Consider the following 27,209-nt stretch of genomic DNA (forward strand, 5'->3'; position numbering starts at 1 on the left):
ATCACAGTCCAGTACGCAGCTTCCATGAGTCCACAATTAATCAAGTAGATTTCATTAACTTGCTCTAAAGTAATAAATTAACTTGCCTCCTAACTGAATAACTTTTCTCATTTTCTTTCTTCCTGCCAGAGTCATGATTTGAGCAGGGTGGCAGTGTACTCTGGGAAATACTTCCTCGGACTCCCTTGCAGCTATGGGAGAGCAAGCATCACCCTCGCTCGGAAAAGAAACACAATGATTTTCTGGCAGTTTTAAGAAAGTTAGTGTTTGTGTGATTGAAAGAACTATCTCAGTATATATACCCTCTTCCTTTGCTCTCCTCCATTTTGTCTGAAACACAGGACGCATACCTAAGTAGTCAGTACTTACCATAAGGAAGAAAGTCACACTCTAAGGATGGTGTAGCAGAGAGGAAGTAATTCCAGCTCAGCCAGTCTTGGAATACTGCCCTACAGGGTCCTGGCTATAGGAGAGTGTGCAGCTAATTGTCAATGCTGAGGTCAAATTAACCTAAGGGTATTTTCATAACAGACACAGTTGGTTAGCGAATTAAGAGAGAGAGAAAGAAAGAGACAGAGACAGAGAGAAACAGACAGCACCAGGCATGGTAGTCCATACTATGTAACCTGAGTACTGGGTAGGCTGAGGAAGGAAGGTCATGAATTGTAGCTTGAGCTATAACACAGTAAGACAAGACTCTGTCTAAACACAAAACAACCAAACTTGATGAAAAAAGCTGCAGAAGACAAACTTTGAAAAAGCATTGGTCTGGGTGGTTGGTATATATAACTTAAGGCCCTAGTATACAGGTGAAGGCACCAACGCCTAGGGTGCTTATTTAAGGGACTTACCCAAGGCCACACAACTGGTACAATAATCTCTTGTATGTGGAGTTTATGCTTTCTGAAGTTTCAGTTACCCGTGGGAAAATATGATTCAAAATATTGCTATTTTGGGGTAATCTTACAAACAAACAGTTTAGAAAATTGAAATGATTTCTGGACAGGGGACTTGGGTCAGCAATAAAGCACTATCCTTATAAATAATAGACAAAAATACTGTAATGCAGTGTATTAGAGGGGAGACGGCTGTTAATTATTAGGTTGTAGAGCTAAGAGCTAAACTCAGCTCTTCAAAATATCTAGCCCAGTATTTTTCCAATAAAAGCTGGGCTCCATGAATGTAGAGGTCACAGCAGCATCCCCACCACTATCTTCCAAGTGCTGGGTCCAATACTGTGAGCTGGTATGAGCAATGAATGCGCAAGACAGGTTTGTAGATCAGCCTCTGGAGCCTGAAGCCCCACATCAAACTTTGGCTTAAAAACAGACACATCATCACCACCATTATCACCGTCACCAGTTTGTGAGATAGATAGATATATGTCTATATTTCCAGCATGAGTATATGAGCATGCAGGTACCTGTAAAACCAGAAGAGGGCTACAGCATGCCCTGGAGCTGGACCTGTAAGCTATCTAGTGTTGCGGCTGGAGACAACTGCTAACTGCTAAGCCATCACCCCAGCCTCAAACTTTAACTTTCAGTGACTCCTCAACAGGCACACAAATAAAGTCGAAGAGAGCTGTAAAGAACCTTTAATACCTTGTTCACTCGATTTACTGCACCTCCCCATTCTCTCCGCCCTCATTTCACAGTTCCCCTGTGAACTTCAACTTTTATTTAGGTTTTTTATATCTTCAGAATTATTAGGTTTGTCTAAAACAAAACAAAAAAAATAAACAAAAAAAAAAAACAAAATGGGGTTGGGGGGGTTCTTTTTCTCCTCAAAAATCTACTTTTCACAAAACTAAAGGGTAATATAAATAACTGTATATGAGCTTAAATAGTCTAAGAAGAAGAAAAATAAATAAATCAAAACATGTAAGCCTGGAGGGTATAGCCCAGTGTGCAGAAGGCTCAAGGTGATACTCACACTGCAAAACCCAAAGGAAACAAAAGGAAAAACAGTTAAATAGTTGCTACTCATTTCATGTTTGCCACAAAATTACTTTTCCCTCTAGTTCTGCTTGAGGAGTTTCTGCGTATGTGTAACAAATAAAAAATAAAAAGTCTGCCAGCAAGGAAGTCTGGGATGGAGCTTTGCTGAAAGTACAGGGAGGCCACCTCTGCCTTTGGCTCTGTAGATCAAGTGGCCATCAGACAGGCAGGCCTCGAGAACACTGGGTAATGGATCCCAGGTGAGGAGAGCTGGGTTTCCTCACAAAGCTGTTATACTCTACTGAGAAAACTAGCCTCAAGAGGCGTCTTTACCAGGTTTGGCCTCAGAGTGGGGAGGAGTGAGGATGAGAGGAAGAAAAAGAGACTCCATTCAATTATCTCCTCCTGGGGTTTCCATGGTAACGGCTCCGGAAGCGGGTCAGAACTTTCTCAGTGGAAACAAACAGCAGCTCCCATTCACCAGCACCCAAGCCTGCTGGCCACACAGGCTGCTTGTGTGGATGGTCCCAGGCAGGGACAGAGGGTTGAGGAGCCTTTCTTCTGTCACCTGCTCCGGGGACAGGAGGGAGTAGGGGGTGTGGGGAATGGTGAGACTGCCTCTGAAGGTCAAAGCCAGGGAACTCTGGGTACGAAGGACCCTTCTCTCCTTGCTAGAGGCCCTCCTGGACACCCCTGTGGGAGCCTCCTGCCTGCCCTACTTCTGAGCCTGCAGCACAAAGTGGTGACCTGAATCTGGGTCCCTTCCATGGTGACCCGCTGGCAGAGCCACTTGAGCTCTGTTTTCTTCCCGGACACTTTAAATTCTTTGACAGAGACAGGTGATGACATATCTGTGAGAACATTCTGAACACAATGGAAATGCGAGCCTGGGCTTTCCTGTCTCATCATATCTTATTTTGAAATTCCTCGGTATTATCTTAGTCACACCCTCATATCCTCGTGCGTGAAAACCCACTGGGCAGTTCACACCCCCTCCTCTCTTATCCGCAGGCTGCTTTTTCCTTTGGATGGCTCCGCACCCCACCCGCTTCACAGCCCGTGGTTTTAGCCAAAGCAAGCACACCAGCACCTGCCAGAGAAGACCAGGATGCCCAGGCTCATCATGAACACAGAACCTCCCAGCACCAGATGTCTGACCGCCTAAATTCCACCTGTGTTTGCGAGACAGCGCCCCAACATCTGGTTGATGACAAGACTCTGGTTTGGGTAGCATTTCATAAAACCCAGCTGGCTGCCTAGCACTCTTACTCTAACACCCCGGTTGTTATCCTGGGTTTCTCAACTGTAGACTACTCCAACAGGCCTGTGGGTCGTCCTTTCTACCACTTCAGATGTTTTCCTGGGTGTGGATATGGGTGGAAGAATGGTGTCAATCAAATACAGACAGACAGGATAGTACTAGCTGGGTCCTTTTTCATCCTTCCCCCGACCCCATCCTTCTATCCCAGCATCTGAGTAGGATGAGAGGAATTTCAGTCAAGAACAGCATGTTGAACAACCCAAACACAAGTGATCAGGCCACTCTCAATAGTGTCCTGTCTATCTGGTTTCATCCGGACAAAGGCTGTGTATTCCGAGCTCAGAGGCACTCCTTAAAGACCTAATGACAGAATGAGCTAGCAGGTTAAAGTGTTAAGTTGCAAGCATGGGTTAAAAGGGCCCCCGAAAGTTTCAGATTTTCAGGCTTCCTATCACTGACCTCAGGCTACACTGAAGCCATGAGACATCCACCTCTCACTGATAGTGGTCCTTCCCACACTGTGGAACTCCTGTGTTACCTTTGAAGGCCCACCAAGAGCCAGAAGAGAGCTGCATACCCTTCTGCCATGCCACCTTCTCCCAGCAGCCTTCCTGGTCCTATCTCGGGCTTGGAATTCACTTCCTCTCTATTGTGCTGAGAAACCCTGTAGGAGCTTTTCAGCTCCCTCCTTACGAACCCGTACTGGACATGGAGCATGCTAGCATAGCTCAGCTGCATCACAGTTTCTAGAATTCTCTTCCCTGCATGGACTCTGGTGTGGGCCATGATGACATTTTCTGTGAGGTGCAGATAGCGGAGGTGGAAATAGCCACTTTCTTCCCTGCCCTTCAAGGTCAGTATAGGCAGGAAGACCAGCCGTAGCTAGCAGGTGTCATTGCTGTTCCCTTGAGATTTGGACAGCATAGGACAGCAACTGGTCGGTGTCACTCATATTCCTGTTGAATCACAGACTCAAGGCATGTTGACTGGGGGTGGGGGTGGGGAAAGTCCTCTTCGAGGATGGGTTTAAAGGTTCGCTTGGGAATGCTGAGCGATGCCACTGACACGCCCATCCTGGCTGTCGCAGTCTGTCTTGTTTCTCCCACTTTACCACTTTACATGCATGGGTTTTTAAAACCACATTACTGCTCAGCTGACTGCAAGCTACGCCATCTGACAGTGGAGGAGTATCCTCACCCAGGTTGTGGAACCAGCCCCTACTAACACACGAGGTCAAATCCCAGAATAACATAGTTTGGGCATGCTGCTACACTGACGCCCTGAGTTACACAAATTTAATGCCCATCCTCCAGAGTCCTCTATCCTTCACCCCTGGTTCCTCTTTCCCATGATGCTTTTCATGCTGCCTATCGTCGTTTGTTTCTACCCGCCTACTACTAGGATCTAGTAGGTTTTTGCATAAGCCAGAAACGTGGTAAGTATTTATTAAATTAATTCTTATTAGCTGTCTAGCCCATCATGGGTCTTCCCAAAGAATACTACTCTTTTATTTTCCAAGAGGTAAGGTATTTGATAAGAGCCTTACTGCCTATAGACAAAGGGACCTGGATAGGAGATTTTGATCTTCCTAGGACAAGTCTCATGGTTTTAGCAATCACTTAACCTTTCTCAACCTTGGTCTCCTTTACTATAAACCATCCAAATTACAGACTTGTTAGCAGGATTAAAAAGATATTTGGGATGGGCGTGGGACACTGGAGAGATGGCTCAGCAGTTAAGAATATTTACTGCTCTTGCAAGGACCTGGGTTTGGTTACCAACACACAGACAGTGGTTCACCACCATCTGTAACTCCAATTCTAGGGGATCCTTTGCTTTCCTCTGGCCACCACAGGCACCAGGAAAGTGTGTTGTGTACTTACACACATACAAGTAAAACACTCACACCTATAAAATAAAAATAAATAAATCTAAAAAAGAAAACAGCTATTCATGGATCGATTGGTAAATTCCAATCAAGTCCGCTCTTAGCCTGCATATAGATATGAAATCGTTTTCCCTTCCTTCAGCACTGATGCAATATTCTCTTCACTTCTGGGACAGGAGGACAGACAGCAGCCACCTCTATGTGTTAAACATCCTCGGCTGCAGTGCCCACCCCCCCTCAGTGGCAGCACACAGCCTGCCAACTCGAAGGAAGCAACCCGGGCACGTGGCCTCCAGCTGGGGTGAGGCCAGCTGGAGCTCACTGATCAGCCAGAATGAAGAGCAACAGCCTTCTCAGTCGGTCGGGAACAGCTGAGGCAGGGAACATTAGTACAGCTGTTGTCCATCCCCCAGCCCCTGCATTCAGGAATGTCGAGCCCCTCAAATATGCCACACAATGGTGTGCACACGTGTGGACACCGATAAATGCACAAACATAGACTTGAGCACACTGAGCACAGAGGCTCCAGGAAACTGGCTGTTGTTTCTTAGCTTCTTCCTCCAACTAGTGAAATCGGAAAGGAAACTAAAAATCGTGTGGAATAATGAAATTTGGAGTAATGGTGGCCACTGATTGGTTCTGCATATGGCCCCATCCATAAGGCTAAGGACAGACCCCCTGACAGACCTCTGCTGGGAGCAGTGCAGTCCCCTAAGGTGAGGAGACAAACTAGGTCCTGTGCTGGGTGTGTGCCAGTCCTTGGGAAGACCTGTTCCTATGCCTAGCTGATTAGGAGCTCAAAGCTTAGAAATTTCAACTCCACTGTTCCTGTTCACAAAGCGATTTAGCAGAGCTGAAGTTCAGGTAAAGATTCTGTTGGTCTCTGGAGCTGATACCAACAACCCAGGCAAATCCCAGGCAACCCCAGCATCACTGAGATCAACAAATGGAAGGCACTTGAGGTAGAGGAGCATCCAAGGGAGGCCTCTCATCCTAGCAAGGTGGACACGTACAAAGGAAAGCCCAGAGTGGTGAGCTGTCCTGGATGAGTCACAGAGGAGCCTTCCTTCACACTCCGGGGCAGGACCTTGCCCTTGTGCCCTTGGCCTTCCCATAGATGTTAATTAACAAACGTTTTAAAGCAAAAGAACATAGAGTGCATACACTAATGCATGGCACACTTATCTCCTGAATGTAACCTACAGTAGGAGGACCAAATCATGATAACCCAGGCTGTCCTGGTTCTCTAGGGGATTGTGACAACCTCCCAGGACAGGGAGCCTACGGAGAGGCCAGCCCATCTCAAACAGGAAAGGATAACTGATTAACTTGTTTGAGGGCACACCCACGTGACTTCCTCACTTCCTCACACAGAGGCAGACCCAGGCCTGGAGCATGTAGGCCTGTGCCTCATGGGAGCACTGGTGGCCCATCCCACCCTACATCCCTGTCACAAACAGGATGTAGAGACAGGATGCATTAGTCTCAGCTCCAGAGGACATGGCTTGACCTGGATTTCCTAGCTATCTCAGGTCCTGATTTGTTCTTTTTAGTGGATCTGATCTACTTCCAAGGATTAATAACCCCTCCACGTGTGAACTCCCACATCCAGGAAGGTGCTCTAGTGCTGGACCCTGGTCATGTTGGAGAAAGGTATACGTGACACCAGACAACAGACCCTGACAGTGTCCCTGGGGAACATACACAGACAGATGAAGCCACAACACCCTCGTAAAGCCATGCCCACAACCAAGCCTGTAGAGAAATACTATACTACAAGGGGAATGATTTCTTACACATCTCTAAGAGTTAGATGCAGAATTACCAAGAATCAGACACAAGGGTCTATTCTTAATGTTGCACTATCAATTTAATATATTCTCTTTCAAAAGTACACTTTCTGTTTATATGACATATATATATATATATATATATATATATATATATATACACACACAAATATATGTTGATTTGTATTTACACATCTACAAATATATGAATGATTGCTTAAGGTTTTGACAACCATAGGACTGTCACAGCTAACGGGCAGGAAGCTTCTTCTAGGGTGTTAGAAACAGTATAAGATTGATGACTATGCTAATGACAACAATCAGCTGTGAATGAATGATGCACTATTTTCCCCTTTTGTGGATACACTGCACAGTATCTGTACTATATCTTAACCGAGTTGATAAAGACAAGAACATATTTGTGCACACAGAGACCCCGCACACAAACGGTCACCATAGCATTCTTCCCAGAAACCAAAGGTGAAAATGATACAAACTCCCATCAGTCAGCCATGGATAAACAGAACGCAGTATGGGCATGTGTACGGGCATGCGTACAGGAATCAGAACGCACGGGCATGTCTAATGGGATAAAGTACAGCACGAGCTGTGTAACTGTTGGAAAACAGTATGGTTAAGTGACAGGAAGCCAGCTATGGACTATTGTGGTGATGTCTGAGAAACTCTGAACATACTAAAAACAGTTAAATCGCATCCTTATTTGCCTGTGTGGAGTGCCAGCCATCGAGCCCAGGGCCACATAAGTGTGTTCTATATTCCCTGTGTCCTTTTAATGGAAGGACTGCATGGCATACGAATCACAGCTCAATAAAGGAATTACCAAAGATGGCATAAAAGCACTTCCTCAACCAAATAGCTCCTTTCAGAAGTTCAAACAATTGAATACATATGGCATTTTACATGCAGTTTCTATTTCTAGATGTCGTACCTTTATGTGGTGTTTCTGCTTGGAGCTGGAGAAAATGAGAGGAAACCTGAAGAATACAGGATGGAATCAGCCAGAGAAGGGGACAGTCCTTAGAAATAGATGGGAAATTGGTGAAAGCTAGGATTCTTTCCACTAAATTGCTTTTGTTTTTTTGTTTTTTTGTTTTTGTTTTTTTTTTAATTGTTGTTGTTGTTTTAGTTTTTCAACACAGGGTTTCTCCGTGTTCTCCTGGCTGTCCTGGAACTCACTCTGTAGACCAGGCTGCCCTCGAACTCAGAAATCCACCTGCCTCTGCCTCCCAAGTGCTGGGATTAAAGACATGCGCCACCACTGCCCAGCCACTAAATTGTTTTTAAGGTGACCTTTTACTGTTAGTAATTGCAGGCAGAAAGCATGTCAATAGGCTACTTTTGGTTTGGAGAGACACTGAAACATGCTAGGTAACACAGATCAAGAGTGGTCTTCTACAGATTTCATGCCTGGGAACAATCCATTATCGTCATCCTATTTCAAAGAACCCAAGTCATGCAATGAGCTTGCTGCAAGTATCAAATGGGCTCTAATTCTGAGCCCCAAGAAGATCCAAGGGAGAATGCCTTAGAGTCTCTGCCAGCCTGACTCATGTAAGGTTCAAGAACATAATCACCAGAGCCATGGGCAAGGGCATGAACTTGAGCCATATTAGACACATAATAGCAATAGATAAGATTACAGAGTACTTACTGTGTGTTAGATAGCTTACTAAGTGAGGTAATTACTATAATTACCTCCCATTTAGTCAAGGAACTGGGCCTCAGGATTGCAGAGCTGGTGCCTGGATCCAAACTCCAAGTCTGGAACCAGGCAGCTCATCCCTACCTGATGGCCAAAGGAACACCAAGACTGGATCGACATGTTTGTGTCCAGCTCTGGTACCTTAGGCACACAAACTACTCTCAAAAATGGTATCTCCTTCAAAGAGCTCATGAACCATGAGGTGACAAGAGGCGATAAAATGACTAGTATAGAAAGAACTGGTTGGTCTCAAGGATGAATCCAGAAAGACCTCGCAGGGTAGGCAAGCTCATAGTTGAATTGTGGAGAAAGGATGGATTTTGCTCAGGTAATGATGAAAGGTTTAAATCATGCATTTCAACATGTCATTCCTGGCTAGTGGTGCTGTGCTGGCAGGTTATGGAACCTCTGAGACAGAAAACATGGCAGGGGACAGACTTTCGAGGCTTCAGTCTGACCCCCTATCCCCAGCTGGGGCACTCTGGATCCTGTTCAGCTACCAGGATGTGGCTGGCTGCTTCATATTCTTGCTGCCAGGGCTAGAAACTGACGCTGTCACTGTGCTTTCCACACTGGGACAGCCTGAGTCTCCTGAATCCTATGCCAAAATAAATTCTGCCTCAAACTGTTTCTGTCAGCTATTTGGTCACAACAACGCAGATGTATTTCACACAGGGGAACATCCCACGGGGACAGGGAACAAGTTCAGAGGCTAAGCACACCACACGACAGGACCAGCCTGAGGAACCTGTCGGGGGAGCAGGTGGCAGGGCATGAGGTGACCTAGTGTGTGGAGAACAGAATATGGGACACTGGACTCAAAGAGAAGGAGGGGAGGCTGGGGAGAGTCAGGCGTTGAGCAAGTACTCAGTCAGGGGCAACTTCCCTGAAGACAGGAAGATGGAGAAGAAAGGCCAAAGGAGGAGGCAGCTTCCTGAGCCTGGGGGGTAGAGGGGTGGGCAGTGAAGGGAAGAGGTGGTTAATAGGTGGGTGATAGGAAGTTGACACATTAGGAAAAGTCCTCATCTGTCAGACGAGCCAGGAAAGCATTGCTGAGCTCCACGCATGTGCGAACAGGGCATTTATCGATCACCAAGTGTATCCCCACCACTGCTGGGGCACACTCCCGCTCCACTGCCTTAGCCTCCCTTTATTTATCTGCCTTTTCTATCGCCCTATATATTTGGACTTTTCCTGGCCATAAAACAGTTCAAGTGTAGTCACTGGAATGGAAAAAGGTGAAACTAAATCAGTGAATGTTCAACTCTGGTGAAAGACTTAGTAAGAAACAAGTTATAAATACCGGCCGACAGTGAAGCTGGCGATTTATTTTAGACTTGCAGGCCTCAGTGGATAAATAAATGACTGAAGCCCAGCTTAGATCTTGGTGAGAGTTTACCTGCTATCCATTTTCAAGAACAGTAGAATGTAGGTTTTAACTGCTTTTTATCTAATTCGAATGGGCCCGTTGGGCTCCACCTTCTCTTTGTGACAAAACACCTGGCAAGGAGCAAGGAGGGAAGAAAAGATTTACTTTGGCTCAAGGTTCAAGGGATCCAGTTCATGATGGGGGAAGCGTTAAAGCAGGAACTTGAGCTGGCCAGGTGTGTGTCCTCAGCCAGAAGGAGGGAGGAATGAACGCTAGTCCCAACTAGGCATTCAAATTGGGATCCCAGTTCCTAGGACAGTTCTACCCACATTTTAAAGTGCATTTTCCCTCCAGATAATAAACCTTTCCAAAATACCCTTAAAGAAGCTCTGCCTCCAGGTGTCTTTCCATGGTGATTTACATTCAGTCAAGTTGACAACTGATGATTTACCATCACAACCCCTACCCCTAACCTCTGGATTTGCAGAAGTAAAACAATTGTAAACCGTTTGGAATCACAGTGCTGGGAGCACACACTCAGCCACTTTAATTGGGATCAAATCTGGGTTCTCATACTGAGTGGCCGTGTGGCTTTGAACAATATAATGGCCTTTCTATGCTTCACTTTCTGTGTCTGTAAATGTAAGGGACAGTAATGGAGAGAGTGTCGCAGGAAGGGGATTGTAAGTACTGAATGTGTACAAAGCACGGGGAACCATCCTCGGGAGATAATAAACCCTAAAGCACATATTCTTACTGTTCTCTTCTGACTTGCAGTCCAGATGAACTAACTATGAAACCACCTCTGCACAGATAAAAGAAACAAGCAGATGACCTCAGACTGCTGGCTTCATGGCTCCTTAGTCATACAGAGCAGAGAATCCTGGCATTATGTGAAAATGAGGCATCTGTCTCATTTTCAGATCAGTCTTATAAGTGTGTATAGCACACGAATGAATTATTATTAGCTCTTGTGGAAGCTACTAACATGTTCAGTTATCAAAGCTTTCTTGCGATCCAGCAATGGAATAACCCAATTCTTTTGACTTATTTACTTTTATTTGGAGAGGGGGGATGGAGACTTTTATTTTGGCTCCTGGTTTTGGAGGGTCTCAGTCTATCCCAGTGGTAGAATTCAGGGATTTGTGACAGCTGAAGCACATCATGGGTGTCCTCATAGGGGGTTCCCAGGTCACAGCACACTCAGTCTACCTGCTGCCAAGGCCCGTGCCTCAAATCACCCAGCGATTTGCTTTAAGCTATGAAATGTATGATTTTTTTCCCCTGTAATTCTCTCTTCCTTCTGACCTGACCTATCTCTTCGGGCATCGCCACATCTCGACCATGCCAAGTTGGTGCTCAGTAAACAGCTGCTGAATGAAGAAACAAAGAGACAGGCATGGTGTGGGGAGAGGCTCCTGAGTAAACTTTTTGAAAGGCATGCCTTTGCCATCCCCTCCCCCGCTTCTTGCTGTATGTAGCAGCCGCTTTGTGGTCATGATGACACTCTCTCACCACTCCCAGGACAAAAGAAAGAAACAGAACAAAACAATAAGTACAGCCTGGGTTCCTGAAAGACATAAGTCACAGGGCCAGTCCTAAATATATTATCAGGGACAACAGCAAAAATGCATCTATTGAAATTGGTATTATGTCAGTATGTGTCAGGCTTCCTGACAGCCATAGCTAACCTACTTCCTCATATATAAAGATATATCCTAGCCAAGAAAAATAAAAGGAATGAAAGAAAGGCTTTGCTTTTTAGCAATCTTTGAGAATAGCTGCTATCAAGAAATTTAGCTCAGATTCATCCATCAAGGTAGCAGACAGCCATCCAAGATCGGGGCCATGAAGTGCATACTCTATCCCATCAACGGTAATTCGGACAGTTGTGAAAATTAAGGGTGCAAATGGAAACTTCCTTGTTCCTTTATCGTCTTCTCAGTAAAAGAATACAGCAAGAGAGAAGGAGGGTGTGGCTGGCCACACGGCTCATCGACAGATCTGTGGTAGCACTTGTCACACAAAGTCCCGTGTCTAATCCCCAGTGCCACAGGCAAAACAAAACCCATCCTACTGAAAACCAGGATGAATGAGGGTGTTTGTCAAGGAGGTGATGGGGTGAGAGAAGCCAGTTTCTCTTCCCACTGACCTACCTCCCTATCTGTCTTTCTCTTTGATTCTATGTTGGACAGGCCAAGCAGCCTAGAACCCAGAAGCTTACAGCCAAACCAGACAGGATCATCAAGGAAGGTGATGCCAGCTGTGTCAGATCTCCTCATTGCCATCCTCTCCATGACAGACTCACCACACCTACCTCCCTTGATCCAAGCTCACTTCCTGGAACTTAAGACTTCAAACCCTGTTAAGTGAAAAGCAACCCTGGAAAAAGTACTGGTTTTTGTTTGTTTGTTTGTTTTTGTTTTTGTTTTCTTTTGCATCATACACCAGGCCAGATCCCTGTCTTAGCATCGCTTTTACCTAGGGCATCAGGGTGGGAGCTCTGGTCCCCCCAAGACACTGGGGGACACTGGATGCAGAAGGCAGAAGGCTGCTCTAGCCTTGAAGTTGCCTGTAGCCCCTGAGCCACTCCTTTTGTTTCCTAAGATCTCATAGGTTTCGAATAAAAAGCAGAAGAACATTTCTACCCATAAGGCAACACTCTGAGTCAGAGAAGTGTTTTAGTTGGCAGATACTCAAAGGACACTAACCAGACACAACCAACTGGTTTGTCAGGCCATCTTCCACAGTCTCAATGAGCAACTAACTGTCAAGATGCCAGCCGCGTCTGGGTGGGAGGAATCGAAGAATTTTCCAGTTGAACATACCTGCACTTTAAAGCCCAATGAGTAACTTTTCAAAGTAAACCGTGCATTAAATCTGTCCTAACTATATCTGACTTAGAAATTTCAGAGTGATAGCTCATCTTTCAAGACAAGACGAAACCTGAAACCTCTTAAGAGTATTTTAATCTCAAAATAATTATCAACTAATAAGTGTTTTCTACTTTACAGCCATTGTGTTAAAAATTAACTCAGGAAGAATTGCTGAATCTAAGAACCTGGTAAAAGTTTGATGAGGGGTGAGCTGGGCTGGAGTCACAGATAATCTCCTCATAGAGTGTTTCAAAGAGGAAAAAAGAAAAAAGGGCATTATTTCCCAAAAGAAGCCTGACAGATACCATAGTAAGCAAACTATCAGAATTCATCACCAATCATGGGATTAGTGAGCATCACGAGCCTCCTGATGTAATTAATGTACTGTGAATAAGAAAAGAAATAAGAAAGACCTAACCTAAGACAACTAGCCCACTATGTAAAAAGTGGAAAGAGACTAAGAAAGCCTTTCAGACAACGCCATGAGTAATTTGTTAAGTGCTGAATTAAAATTTTAAAAACAAAACAAAACAAAAAAATGCTATACAAGAGAGCACTGGAGCAATTCAGGAAAGCTGCAAGCCAGAACTCACTGTGCTTTCTTGGTAAATCCCTTGTGGTTCTGTAACAAGAGTGTTTTCCTTTGTCCTTAAGAAATGCCAAAGGACTGAAGGGTTTCCGATTGTGATGTGTGTCATTTACTCTCCAATAGCTCAGCAACCGTGTGTGTGTGTGTGTGTGTGTGTGTGTGAGAGAGAGAGAGAGAGAGAGAGAGAGAGAGAGAGAGAACAAAGAGCATACACATGTCAGTAAATGCTGACTCTGAAACAAAGCTTTGTTTTGAAGTTAAAAAGGAATGCTATAATTTTCAAGAAACATTACTAGAGAAATGAATAAGATATTTTTTAAAAGTTCAAAATGTTTAGAAATACTTAAACCTGAACCAATTAAAAGAACAGAAGCCAAATGGCTGCACCAAACAGATGGGGAGATGGGGTCGGTCGGGGGAGATGTTGTAAACAGTGTGTGTGGTGCAGATTTTTTTGTTAACCTCAGGAGTCCATCTGTCTCTCCCTCGGCCACAGGAGACACACCATATTTTGAAGGAAAGGATACTAACAGGGAAAACATGACTCCTCACCACCGAGGGAAAGGAATACCCAGCTTAACCAAGGCTAATCCACGCTGGGTGAGTCACTTTAGGAAGGAAGAGCATTTCTTCCTTCCTGAAGGACTCAGAGGCTCTGAAGGAGCATATGAGCCCTCTGCCTACCTCATCCCCAAGTGATACAGTAGGCCAAGGGAGCCCACAGCCCCTGTTCCCAATGCTTCTCCAGCATCTCGGTACCTCCTGGTTCAAAGTCAATGTGCACATCCACCCTTGGCCCACTTCAGCCTGGGCGTGACTAGGATCCTGGCACGATCCAAGTCAACTGGAACAGGAGATGCTTACATACTTACAGCGTGTGTGCTTACATCCTCTAACCTCTGCTGTTTGTTAGCTCTTTGGTGTCAATGGCGTTATTCTTTAGTCTTGCCCCTAAGCCCACTCAGTCCCTCAGGTTGAGAACTGCAGTGTTATGGCAAAGTGGCATTCGCTCCTAGTCGCTGGCCCTGCCAGCAGCGCACACGTGGCCGGATTAGGCAGAGGGGGCTGTAAAGCACACACACGCTCCCCCAGCATGTGCTGCTCATTCCTAAAATACTTCATTCCTAAACCACTGTTCTGCCTCCCTTGGCACAGGACAGGACAAATGGCTCTGGGCCAGAGGAAGTGTCTTGCTTAGAGATGTGGGCTTTCTTTAAATTTCTTTACTTCGGTACAATCACACGTAGACCATTCTAGCATGGTGCTACTACTGGAATAAAACAGAAAAGGGAAAGCCTGTATATAAAAAAGTTTTAACCTGTCCAAAAGAAATGCTGAAAATATAAAACACGGCATTATCTTGTATGAGAGCAGAAATGATAGAGTCTAAGTTAGAAGAGAACAAAAATATTCCTTTAACAGAACAGGTTCACGAGCAGGCACAAGCTTCTTGTACATACGTCACCTATTTGTTTTGGGGTGGCATACCTAAATGAGGTGTAGGGAGGCCTTTCAAAATCTACTGCTTTACTTAGAATTTAATTTTTATTTTTATTTATTTATTTATTTATTTTAAAAAACTTGGTTCCTTCCTGCTTTTCATCCTCTATTAAAAGCTAACATCAAAGATGCAGCCCTAGCGCCATTGACTTACCTGCCCGTTCCTTTAATTCTAGGCATTTATTCAGGATTCCCTTGCAACTAGCTATGCAAAATTAATAATCCTCTTAGAAAGCCTCAGGCATCCCCAGCTGGACTGCGAAGGCCACCTTGGTAGATGTGCCACACAGAACATGTTAAAGAGTATCACATCCAAGTCCAGCTCTGACGCTGTCCTGGAAGCTCTGGCTGGGCCAGGAGGTGACTTACCTTCTTTCCACTTCTGGTGTTGACACGGTGCTGCAGAAGCCCAGGGACTCCTAGAAGAGAGAGAAGGTTCTTGTGTCAGCATGGGAGAGCGGAGACTGATTTAGAATATCACTTAAGAGAAAAGGCAGAAGCAACACTAGATGATGAACATAGCTGTGCTTACTTCGATCTGGGACCGCAGCTGAAGTGACGTGGGGTTGGCGTCGGGTTTCTCCTAAAACAGAACAGATGCAGCCTTAATGAGACTCCCAAACGTGGCACCACAGAAAGATAAATAGTTGTGTAAGAAGAGATGGGAGGCTTTGGGAGACGCTCTCTCTGCTCTATAGAGGGAGGAGACGGCTGAGGTAAATGGATACTTCTGGAAAACCTGAAATGCTTTTCAAATGGAAGTTCGGGACTCTCAGAACTGAACTGTTTACCAAACTCCACTGCTATCTATCCTGCTCGCAATTTTAATACACACAAGCACCACTGACTGAAGGTTACTGGTGAATGAGAATCCGGACACGCTGGACCACCACTGGGCATTGAATTTACTGCAGCTGTTGAAGTTGAGTTTATTTTTCAATAACAGCAGAGTTCAGACCTTATTATTTTATGTTTATTTGTCTATATTTCTTGGGGATAAAGGGGGAGAACAGGACAACAGACTGGTGTCCTGGCATGCACATGGAGGTCAAAGGTCATCTTGGAAGAGTCACCTCATGTCTTCCACCATGTGGGCTCCTGGGATTAAACTCAGGTCGCCAGATCTGCCAGCAGAGTGCTTTTACCTGCTGGGACAGCCATCTTGGCAACTCCCAAGGTAATTTTTGAAATTCTAAATGTATTCAAAAGATTTAAGTAATGTAAAGCCTGTTGTAAATGTGTGTTAGAAAGCTGAAAAATTAACTGGATATTGCTTTGGCCTCTTCTTTTTTTAAATCACCATATAATATAATACAAATGAACTGGCTTGCTTGAAAATTTATAAAAGCTCTCAGCTTACAGGTTATGAATGATATAAAAATGCATGATGCTGTGAGTTTATTGAGAACCATTATATCACAAGGACAGAGGAATCAATTCTAGAGATAAAAAACCATGTCCTATAACACCCTGCTTTTATAGGAAAGGCTGTGATTCCCTTAGAAATGTAAAACAAACGGGAGAGACATGTGATGCAAACAGTGGGCTGAGCTGAGCTCTGGTGGTTTCCGTGTGAAAGTTGTACTAAGAAAACATGTGGATGTCATTCTCTGGGAAGCAAGAGCCTTCTCCACAAAACAGAGCCTCAATCGGTTGTTTTTGTTTTGTTTTCTTTCCTTTCTTTTTTAAGAGACTAATTTCCAAATCCACACCAGTGTAAACAAAGGTTCTTATCCAAGGCAGGTCTCCAAAGGTGTGGCTCAAGAACACACACTTAGAAATTGTTAAAAACAAAACAAATAAACAAAACGCATTGACTCTTCACCTGGGCCACACCTAGGCCACTGCTAACTGAAAATCTGACCTCCACCTTCACTGTGCACCTATCTGTCCCCTTTACTTCAGCAGAAGACATAAAGCTAGGTCCTGATGTTGACCCTGTCGTCACCTTGGATTCCTAGAGAAGATGAGGATGACTATCCATAACGGACTTCGGTATTCCTCTATTACTCCAAACCCTAGAGTAGGACTGTTCATCAGAGAGGGACAAGATCTACCCTCTTTTGCATGCATGAGATGAAGACATTTTCAGACCACCCTCACAGAGTCAAAACAATGGTCAAGCAGACCACATTTTGACCAAGACTGCCCACCTATGCAGACCTCTGATCTTCCAAAAGCACATCAGTACCCTGAAGACAGACTTGGGAGTCACTGGATCTGTTTTACCCAATGTGGGAACGTTGATTGAATGTTCTCTCTCCCTGCTTTTTAAGATTACTCTTTGATTGACACATTGAGATGAGCAGCTAAGCCTATTGAGACTGCTGGGGCCAGGCTTTTGCCCTGAAACTCCAGTTACTGAAAGAAGGGGTGTGTGTTTCTCTCTCTCTCTCTCTCTGTGTGTGTGTGTGTGTGTGTGTGTGAGTGAGTGTGTAGCAAACCTCAGGCCTCACCCCTCTGCAGCTTTGGAGAGGCCAGTTAGGCAGACCTGGCATTTTCAAACTATCTCTTAGAGGTCACTTAGAAAATGGGTTAGGCCAGTGGACAGCCCTCCCGTCTCCCACCTTTATCTGTCCCTCCTCCTAACATGGAATAAATCTCCTCCTGTGTGCTCATGATTATTTCCCACCTCTGAAATTAGCATACTGGGGATAAATGGCTGAGCCTAGCGTGGCAAAGTTGGCAGAACTCAAGTTATCAGGTTTGGTTACCCAAGGCTCTGGTTATCATTCCCCAGTCAGCTTCTTGATGATGGTGCAGGAGGGAGAAGCAGTCTATAGTTTAAACTATCAAATGATTCAGATTTCTTCAATAATCTGATTGCAGCAGCTTTAACCATGGTTCTATCTATTCTTCAGGACTATGTGACTTTAGGAGCTATTTGGTTTGCCTCAAATGACATCTAGGAAGCAGACAGGTCATGGTCATAGTCACGTGCAGTGATGTGTTCTCGTGGGCCTCTGTACTAAGTTCATTATGGGTCATGATTAACACGATCATAAAGGACCAGCAGAGGAACTGTGCTGAAGGAGAAAAGCAGCAGAGCAGGAGGACGATTCGGAATAAAGCCACAGATGGGAGGATGTGGTGAAAATCAGGCCCAGACACAGGCCATCTCCAACAGTGTGCTTTCTCACGGGTGAAAGGGTGGGTTCTGGGAAGCCGCTGCTCAACGCTGCATGTGGTGGGTGATGCCGTACTGTATACATTGAAACCAGAAGGAGGTAGGGCTGCACGCTATGTAGGCTGGTTTTTGTTTTTGCCACAAGAAAAACAATGAATGTGCCAGAATGGGTAGATCTGAGAAGATAGTTAATCGCGCACAAACAGCCTGAATGAGGGAAAACATCTTAAGGGGCTGGCTGCTCGATCAGCCTCTTAGCCTACGCCCTTGCTTATGAAGAACCATAGAACTTCACTGCCCTATGTGTGAAGTATGTGTGTGTACTCACATATGTACACACACATTCATATATGCATGTATATATACACATAATATATATTACATATATATCACATGTATAATATGATACATTAATTTTATATCAATATCTATATACATGTGCATGCATATATAAATACATATATATATATATATATATATATATATACGTATACGTATACATATACGTATATGTATATAATTGTGATGGGAGGCGTGTACCACAGAGTGTTTGTGGAGGTCAAAGAATAACTTTAGGGACCAGTTTGCTCCTTGTACTGTAGGTTCCAGGGATTATACTCGGGGTGTCAGGCTCTGGCTAGATCCACTTTACCCTCTGAGCTATCCCGCCAGCCCATCCTCCTGGTTTTTCTTCGAGCCGTTTGTCTAAAGTATTTCTATTTCTGCAGCAAACTTGACACATTTTTTTTTTTTACAAGACAGAGCCATGTTCAAAGTCCAACTGGTCTTGTGTGGATCCCTAGTGCTGTCAGCATGCCTGCTGCTTACAGTCCAATCTGGAAGGCAGAGACTTAAGCATCGGAAACAATACGTAAAGAACTCTCAAGCTCAAAATGCATTTCTGTAAGAAAAAAAATACTATTTGCACATATACACAGCTAAAGGCAAAACCAGTTGCTTGACAAAAAAAAAAAATCAACAGATATGAACATGTGTGCCCCCACCTGCTTGTCCAGATGTACACGTGTGTAGTCCAGTTACTTAATCCAACAAGTAGGACAAATGCAACACTAGGCATTAAATAAATGCTTTTTTCTAATGTATTCTAACCTGCTATGCTATACACCAGACTCCAAATCCACCTGAGGGCAGAAATAAGGTCTTGGAAAATAGTTTTCATGACCCATCCCTCTCTCCAGATGTTTCCAAGTTCTTATGGAAATTCGCATTTCTCTGTCCCTTATTCCTGCCAGAATCCCATGCCAAATGAACTTTACGGCTGGAAAGGAAGGAGGGACAAACCACTGTGCTGTTCCAAAGACAAAAAGGAAGAACACCAAGCACCCACCAGCTCAGCTCAGGGCCAACTTCTCCTCCTCCACAAGAACCACAAAAGAGGTGGAAAAAGCCAGGCTCCATGGCTCGCTTAGTGGAACATGAGGGAAAAGCAGAATGCCTCATGCTCTCCCTGGTAGCTGTTTTAACTCAGGGAGCCCCACAGTCAACATTGGTAAATTTGAAATGTGCTTTAGGGCCAGTGAGATAGCTCAGTAGGTAAGAGCACTCACTGCCAAACGTGATAACCTAAGTTCAATCCCTGGATCCACATGATAGACAGAGAGAACCAATTCCCTGAACTTATCTTCTGATCCTTCCCTGAGTACTGTATGTACATGCACACATGTAGAGAAACATAAAACATGTAACAGCATTTCACATAAAGAAGCTTTTCATGAGAAGATTTAAACACAATTACCCCTGACTTTCAAGGATTAGTAAGTCTAGACCAGTGGCAACATCTGGCCTTCACACCCACATATGTGGGCAACACACACACACTCACTCTCACACACTCGCTCGCTCTCTCTCTCACACACACACACTCACACTCACTCACTTTCACACACTCAGACTTGCTAATACACTCACACATACACTCACACACTCTCACATACACACGCACTCACACTAAGGTAAAAGAGAATAACTGAGAAAAACACCCAACGCTGACTTCCACATGGACACACATGCAAGGAACACCTGCCTGCACGTGTGCACACACACCCACCTCTGGAAAAAAATAAAACAACCCATAACTAGCTGTTATACTATTCGAGAGAGAAAATCAAATTAAAAAAAAAGTCTCAGGAGGTTGAGACAAATGTCAAAGTTTAGCCCGTGGCAAACTTTTTATAACACATGCTTGCAAAATCGGATTTATAATGGAAACGGAGGCAGGGAAGGCTCCAATGTAATATACATAAATGATATGTTTCTGTTCTTGTGTGCTGATTTTCTCCCTCCTGAGCATTAATCTTTGAATGACTGACTCTATAAATTATTGAACTTCGTTCAAAAGCAAATGAAATTTAAAATACCCATTTATTGAATGGCAAAAGTGCCATGTTGAAATTACTGTGATTTATCTGTTTCTTTAACGATTCCTGTAGCGAACTTACTTCATTGCTCAAAATTATTACCTGGATGCATAGTTTACTCTGGTCTAAACATAAATCTCCCAGCGCTGCACGGCAGCGGCCATTTGTCAAGGTCTCGTTCGTTACTTCTCAGCCACGAGGCCAACTTCTGCTCTCTCCAACTCCAAACTGCACCAGTCTACGTTGTACTAACTGTTACAGTGGGGAAGGGAAGAGGAGACGCACCATGTAACCGGATAAAGTCCACTCAGCCCAAATGCCCGCTTATGTTATGCATGGTTGCAGCAGCACAACCAGGAAGCAGCGATTGGCCCTGTGAAGACAATCCACAACACCCTGGATTGTTAATAGATGCTTAACCCTCACCTATGTGACTGGATTTGGAATAACTTAGAAGACACAACTCTGGGTATGTCTTTAAGGACACTTGCAGACAGGTTTAGCTGGGCATCCTGAATGGATGTGGTTGGTGTTGTAGTTCGAGTTTGAACTCTTGGTCCCCAGCTGGTGTTGCAGTTTGCAAGGGTTATGGGACATTACAGAGACGGAGGCTCACTAAAGAAAGGATGTCACTGGGACCAGGCTGCGAGGTTTTATAGCCTGGCCTCACTTCCTGTTTGCTCTCTGCCTACAGACTGCTGATGTTATGATGGGATGGCTTCGCGGTTATGCTTTCAGACCCTCAGTGCCTTGATACACTCTTGTCTGGACATGTCAACCAAAGTAAACCCTTTCTCCTTTAGGTTGCTTTGGCTGGGGTACTTATCACAAACGGGAGCGGGGTGGGGAGGATGACGACTATGTAACTAAGACAGTCAAGTAGTTAGCTGATCACAGCAAGGGGAAAGTAGCTATTGTAACAGATCTTTACTGAGCGTTAATGACTGGGTACTTACCAATGCTGAAGTCACTAAAGCCAGGACATTGCTGCTCACCAGTGAGAGAAATTCTAGTCTGAAACACCGACTTCTCTCCATTACCTTGAGGAACTCTTTCTCTGTCTCTCTGTGTCTCTGTATCTCTGTGTCTCTGTATCTCTATCTCCCCCGATCCTACCCACCCCCTCTCTCTGGGCCTGGTGGTGTAGCTCAGTGCAAGAATCTGTGTTTAGCACATGTGAGGCCCAGGGTTCTAGTACTGTACCAGTACTGTGGAAACACAGAACAAAAAGGACACATTTTCCATCTAAGGGTATGCCACATAAGCTAACGAGCTAAAGGGTCAATATACAGACTGTCTGTGCTGGGGAGATGGCTGCTCGGCAGATACACACTGTCTTGTGTGAATGTGTAGATCCATCCCTGGAGAGAGGAAGGTAGGAAGACCCCTGGGGCTTGATGGTCAGCCAATCACTCAATCCCAGGTTCAGTGACAGATCCTGTCTCAAAATCTAAGATAAAAGCCATTGAATCCAGACATTGACCTCTGTCCATACACATACACAGACATACACACACACACAGGAGTGGAGGGAGGGAGGGAAAGAGAAAGGGAGAGGGGATCTGGAGAGGAGGAGGAGAAAGAGTCAGAGAGAGGGTGGAGTGCTGATAAATTAATAAGAAATATTACTTCAGGTGGGAAATAGGCTCATGATTTTAAGAAATAAATCACAGAAGTAAAGACATGAAAGTATGCATGTACAAAGAAATATTGTATATTGGCTGATCGTGTGTGTGTGTGTGTGTGTGTGCATACACACACAAACTCACATATTGTGGTAGTATGGAAAGGTAGAATGAAAGCATTTTCTCGTCTCTTTTCAGTTAGACCCCAGTCACCTAAATAGCATAAAGTTGGTAATCAGAAAACTGTTATACATATGACATTCCCAGGCATAGCAAACAAATACCACCCCTCAGAAGAGTACAAACAGGAAACATATTGAGACAGGATGGTCAGGGGCAGAACACACATGGTCCTTTCCTAGGTCCATAGCAAGGCAGATAAAAGCAGGGAGCCTGGACACCCTGAGTGATTTACCTGGGAAGACAGGATGAGGGGCCTGGTAATGTCCCTAACCACAAGTCTTTTTAAAAGGGAAGTCAACACAGGTAGGGCTATAGCTAGAAAACCAAGATTCAAAAGGGTTTGTCCACAACAGAAACAGAGCTGCTGTTTGGTTTTATTGTTTTATTGTTTTGTTTTTTGTTGTTGTTGTTGATTGTTTGCTTTCTTTCGAGACAGGGTTTCTCTGTATAGCCCTGGCTGTCCTGGAACTCACTCTGTAGACCAGGCTAGCCTCGAACTCTCAAACTCAAAAATCCACCTGCCTCTGCCTCCCAAGTGCTGGGATTAAAGGCGTGCACCACCACTGCCTGGCTTGATTTTATTGTTAAGGTAGATTTTTTTTTTATTGTGTATGTATGTGCACACATGTGTGTGCATGTTTGAGTGCCCACACAGGCCAGCAGAGGCCATTAGATCCTATCTCATTAAATGAAATACAGATAGTTATCATCCAGCTGACATGGATGCTGGGCACCAAGCTCTGGTTTTCTACAACAATAGAAAGTACCCTTTTTTAAAGACCTTAACTTCTAAAGTGGTAGGAAGCCACTGCAGAGCCAGACGTACTTTTGCCTATAGAACCTTAAAACAATGTATGCAAATCAAAGCACTCATACCTGACCATTTCATTCATTCATTCATTCTATACAACTTGACAAACAGAATCCTGGGAAAGTACTAAGCCTTTACCACAAGAATAAAGCTAGGCTGAGAAAACATAAACTTTAGATGTTTAACTTTACAGAGTTGATCTGCAGGCTCTTCTTTGATCATGCTAAAATTTCTGTCACCAGACAGGTGTCCTTCACTCCTCATGAAAACGCCCATTGTACTAAAGAGAAACCCTGGTCTGGGGAAATGGAGTGGATTCTTTAGGTCCTTGCCATAAATAATACACAGAACAATATGTAAACCTCCTTTAAAAAAAAATCTCACCAGGGCTGGAGAGATGGCTCAGTGGTTAAGGGCACTGACTGCTCTTCCGGAGGTCATGAGTTCAAATCCCAACAACCACATGGTGGCTCACAACCATCTGTAATGAGATCTGATGCACTCTTATGGGATGTCTGAAGACAGCTACAATGTACTTACAATAACATAAGTCTACTTATAATAAATAAATAAATAAATAAATAAATAAATAAATAAATAAATAACAACCTTCGGGCTGGAGTGAGCAGGGCCAGAACAACAGGGGAAAGAGAAGGGGGGAAAAACATCTCACCAAGTGTTCTAGAGATGCTCCCTCTGAGACGTACAAACAGGAAACAAGGACTCACCAGGCAACTTTAGCGCTGAGCAAAGACTGGAAACATTTTTTGAAGATCATGATTCAAGTACAAGGTTAAAGTGTTATTTTTTTGACAGAACTTTAACAAAATTAAAAGCTTCACTATCTCTATCTGCTTCCCTGGACCTCTGGGACTGTGTCAGGTCCTCCCATGATAGGGGATAATCACATTCTCCTGCCAACAAGGCCTCCGGAGTTATGTTTAGTTAGGCACTGTTGTCTCAAGATCTAACAAAGTATCTCTGTAGATTAAAGATCTAATAAAACTTTGTCGAATGAATAAGTGAATACAAAGTATTAAAATATAAGGGGGGGTGCAAAGAACCAGCGTGCTACACATAGTGGTTATCAATAAAAATGTATAAATCAATTCAAATTTTATTAATGAGATGTTCACACTGTAGATTTGATTCATAAAGCATGAAAGAAAGACAGCATACTGAAGCTGTAAAGCAAAACAATGGCAGAAACACACTCAAGGAAGGGCAGGAGCCGCACCAGGCTCTATAAATATCTTCTGCCACATGTGCCAGGGTTTTGCTAGGGATCACAAACAGCCATTTGTCCTTACTTATCCTGAGATGGTCATAAAACACCAAAAAGGAGGGCAGTGCCAATAAAATCGCAGAGCTGACTTCTTAAAGAACAACTCTTAAATAATTTCAATCAAAATACTATATATAAAGAAGAAATCCACACTGAGGTGATAGTCTAACTCCAGAAAGACTGGGAACAAATATCTGTGGGTTACCTGCTCTGTGAACCCTATAAGCCCCACATGCTATTAAGTATCCAGCAAGGATGGCCTATCAATTCTCATCCTGCATCTGCCTCCCCTGAGAGCACCCACTGAACCTTTATCCAGAAATCAAGCCTGTCTCAGTTAGGATGGGCAAACCTACACAACTCTTTACCTTAAAGACTTCATCCCTGGGCTAGGGCTACTGGGAGGTGGTCAATTTTTTGTTTTAATTGGTGTAGGCTAGGAAGTCTATGAATAGAGTAATACTCTCTATTCAGTCATTTTTTTCTCAGCCACTTTCAATGTCCCAAAGTTTAATTAACAGAACAGGGAAGCTGCCCTGAACTGAACTCAACACTCTGGAGTGTGTGTGGCGTGGCGCAATCTTTAGGAAGTGGAACCTAAGGAGACATCGCGTAGTATAAATGAAAATGGAAAAAGTTTCCTGTAGTCTTGGGCATTTGAATTCTTGCCCACCCCCACCCCCCCAGTTGGTGGTACTGTTTGGGAAGGTCTTAAAAAAAATAAAGTGTGGCCTTGCTGGAAGCATTCAAAGTTTGCTATCATTCCCAGTAAGGGTTATCTCTCTCCCTGCTTCACGCTGATAGTGTAAGCTGTTTCCTGTTCCTGCTACCATGTCTGCCACTTGCTGCCATACTGCCCGGCCATGACCAAATTTTACTCCTCTAGAACCAGAAGCCAAAACAACTTCCTATTCTTTATGTTGTTTTGATCATAAGTGTTTTATCACAATAACAGAAAAGCAATGAATACAGACATCATCAACTCACAGCGGAAATGCTTTCAAAGGGGCTAGTAGGACCCTGGCTCATGGGATGAGTGGATTACTCTGCAAGAGACCCCTCCCAACCATGTTGCCAGAGGCCCAAAGCAATGTACCATTTGATTTTACATCAGACCCTCCAAAATTATGAGCCTAATTTAATCAACCTTTTATCTTTATAAGTTGATTATTTCAAGTGTTTCATTATAGTAATGCAAATTAAGCTAATAGAATCTCAGCCTTCCTTACTCCGTGCCTCTCACTCACAGTACTTAACCAGTCCTTGTCTGACACCACCCACGGTTCCAGGCACTTCACATTTTTTTAAATCTGGTTTCCCCAAAAAGCTTGTCAGGTAGGATACTTTACTACTTACTCGCACCAAAGAAAAGGCTGAGACAAAGAGAAGTCATCTCCAAGGCATGTGTTAGGCGTGGCTAAATCTACAGAGGGTCCTCAACACATAGTGGGTGCACAGTCTACACAGCCGTGCTCACATGCTGAACCCTGTGGTTGGTGCTCATGCAAAGAGGCTTTCTTCAGCTTCTAGGGCTTTCTGTCCTCCTCCACTCCCTAGCCTGTGCCCACCCTTCTGTTCCGTTCCTTTCCTAAGGTCTGGCTCTCACAATGTGCAGTAACCTTCCTCTTCTCTCAGGACAAGGATTCTGTCCCCTCTTTGCTCGGCCTGGTACCCGAGTCTCTTCTACTTCCTACCAGTCCCAATAAAAAGCAGCCATCGAAGTACAAGATGGACTCAATTTCCCAGCACTATTTGAATCCATTAGCCTGTCTTGAAGAGCCCAACTGCCTGTACTGCAGATCTCTCCAACAGGCATGGCCAAAGGGTGGTGTATTCCTGTTTGCAATGACTGACGTTGGGATTTTGGTCATAAGTCATTCAAAGGCAAAGCACTTGGCCAGCCTGGGTAAAGCCCTGGTTCCTACCACCACCACCACCACCACCACCACCACCACCACCACCACCACCAAATGAACAAAGAACTAGTTCTGTCTGGTAATAGCTAGAAGTTGCAAAGTGAGGTGTTGAAACTCACTTTGTAATTACTTAAGACCCACAAGAATTTTTGGTAAGGGTGCCTTCTCTCTTCAGACACCCCCCTCCCAAACAGAGACATAGTCCTGAGTCAATGAAAGGCAAGCAGGGGCTGCCTTTCTGCAAGCCACAGAGGGGCCTCGCCACCTGTCAGAGGGCATGCAGTTAATTGGGTGACACTTGTGAAGGGCTTTGCGACATGTAGCACATATGTCATCCCGGATCTCACACATGGTGCCCCACACTGCAAAATCCAAGAGCTATTTTTAAAACCCACCAGTTGAGCAGAACTTACAAGCGTCTCCTGCAGTGCACTGTAAAGTCATTATTTGCCCGCTGAAAGAGAGTACCTCAAAAAGTGTCACGATTGTGGGCCGGTGCTGAAAAGGTTATAGAGGATATTTACAGCCCACCCTATTCCCCTGCCCCCGCCCCCCCCCCAAAAAAAAAATTCATGAAGTTGCACTCCACGTCAAGTTTGGAGGGAAACCATGAAGTGCTTTTGAAACCATGTATGCTTTTGAAATCAAGCAACTTCCAGGGGAAATGAGGGAACAGACTATGGATGTCACTTACACGTAAGCCAGTGAATCACAACACTTGTGGCCATCCCAGGACATGCTCAAGAGGTTTCAGGGATGGCTCACACAAGAACAAACGGAGCTTCTCTATAGCCTGGATGTACTCGCTGGGGAACTTAGGCCAAGCATCTCTGTGGGTGTGGGTTTAGATGTGGTATCACGGATTCCTACCAAACCATAATTACGCAAAAGCTTTTCTGGCTTCAGGAAAAAAATCAAGGGTTTATTTTTAATTAATGAGGGTAGGTC

The 27,209-nt window shown here is 44.4% G+C and overlaps 1 protein-coding gene and 1 non-coding gene across 2 annotated transcripts in view; both read right to left on the minus strand.

The window, feature by feature from the left end:
• The window catches only part of Sash1 (SAM and SH3 domain containing 1), a 167,082-nt gene that overhangs the window by 74,788 nt on the left and 65,085 nt on the right, over nt 1–27,209 (minus strand). Inside the window, exons 3-4 of the mRNA XM_028764361.1 lie at nt 15,469–15,519; nt 15,306–15,355 (exon numbers count right to left, since the gene is read on the minus strand). Coding sequence (XP_028620194.1) covers nt 15,306–15,355; nt 15,469–15,519 — 101 coding nt within the window. The remainder of the gene's footprint in view (nt 1–15,305; nt 15,356–15,468; nt 15,520–27,209) is intronic.
• LOC114618633 lies at nt 24,773–24,906 on the minus strand. The gene has a single exon (XR_003710983.1). It is a non-coding gene; the product is annotated as a small nucleolar RNA SNORA36 family (small nucleolar RNA).

This window comes from Grammomys surdaster, unplaced genomic scaffold (assembly GCF_004785775.1).
Source record: "Grammomys surdaster isolate TR1022 unplaced genomic scaffold, NIH_TR_1.0 143, whole genome shotgun sequence".
NCBI classification, from domain to species: Eukaryota; Metazoa; Chordata; class Mammalia; order Rodentia; family Muridae; genus Grammomys; species Grammomys surdaster.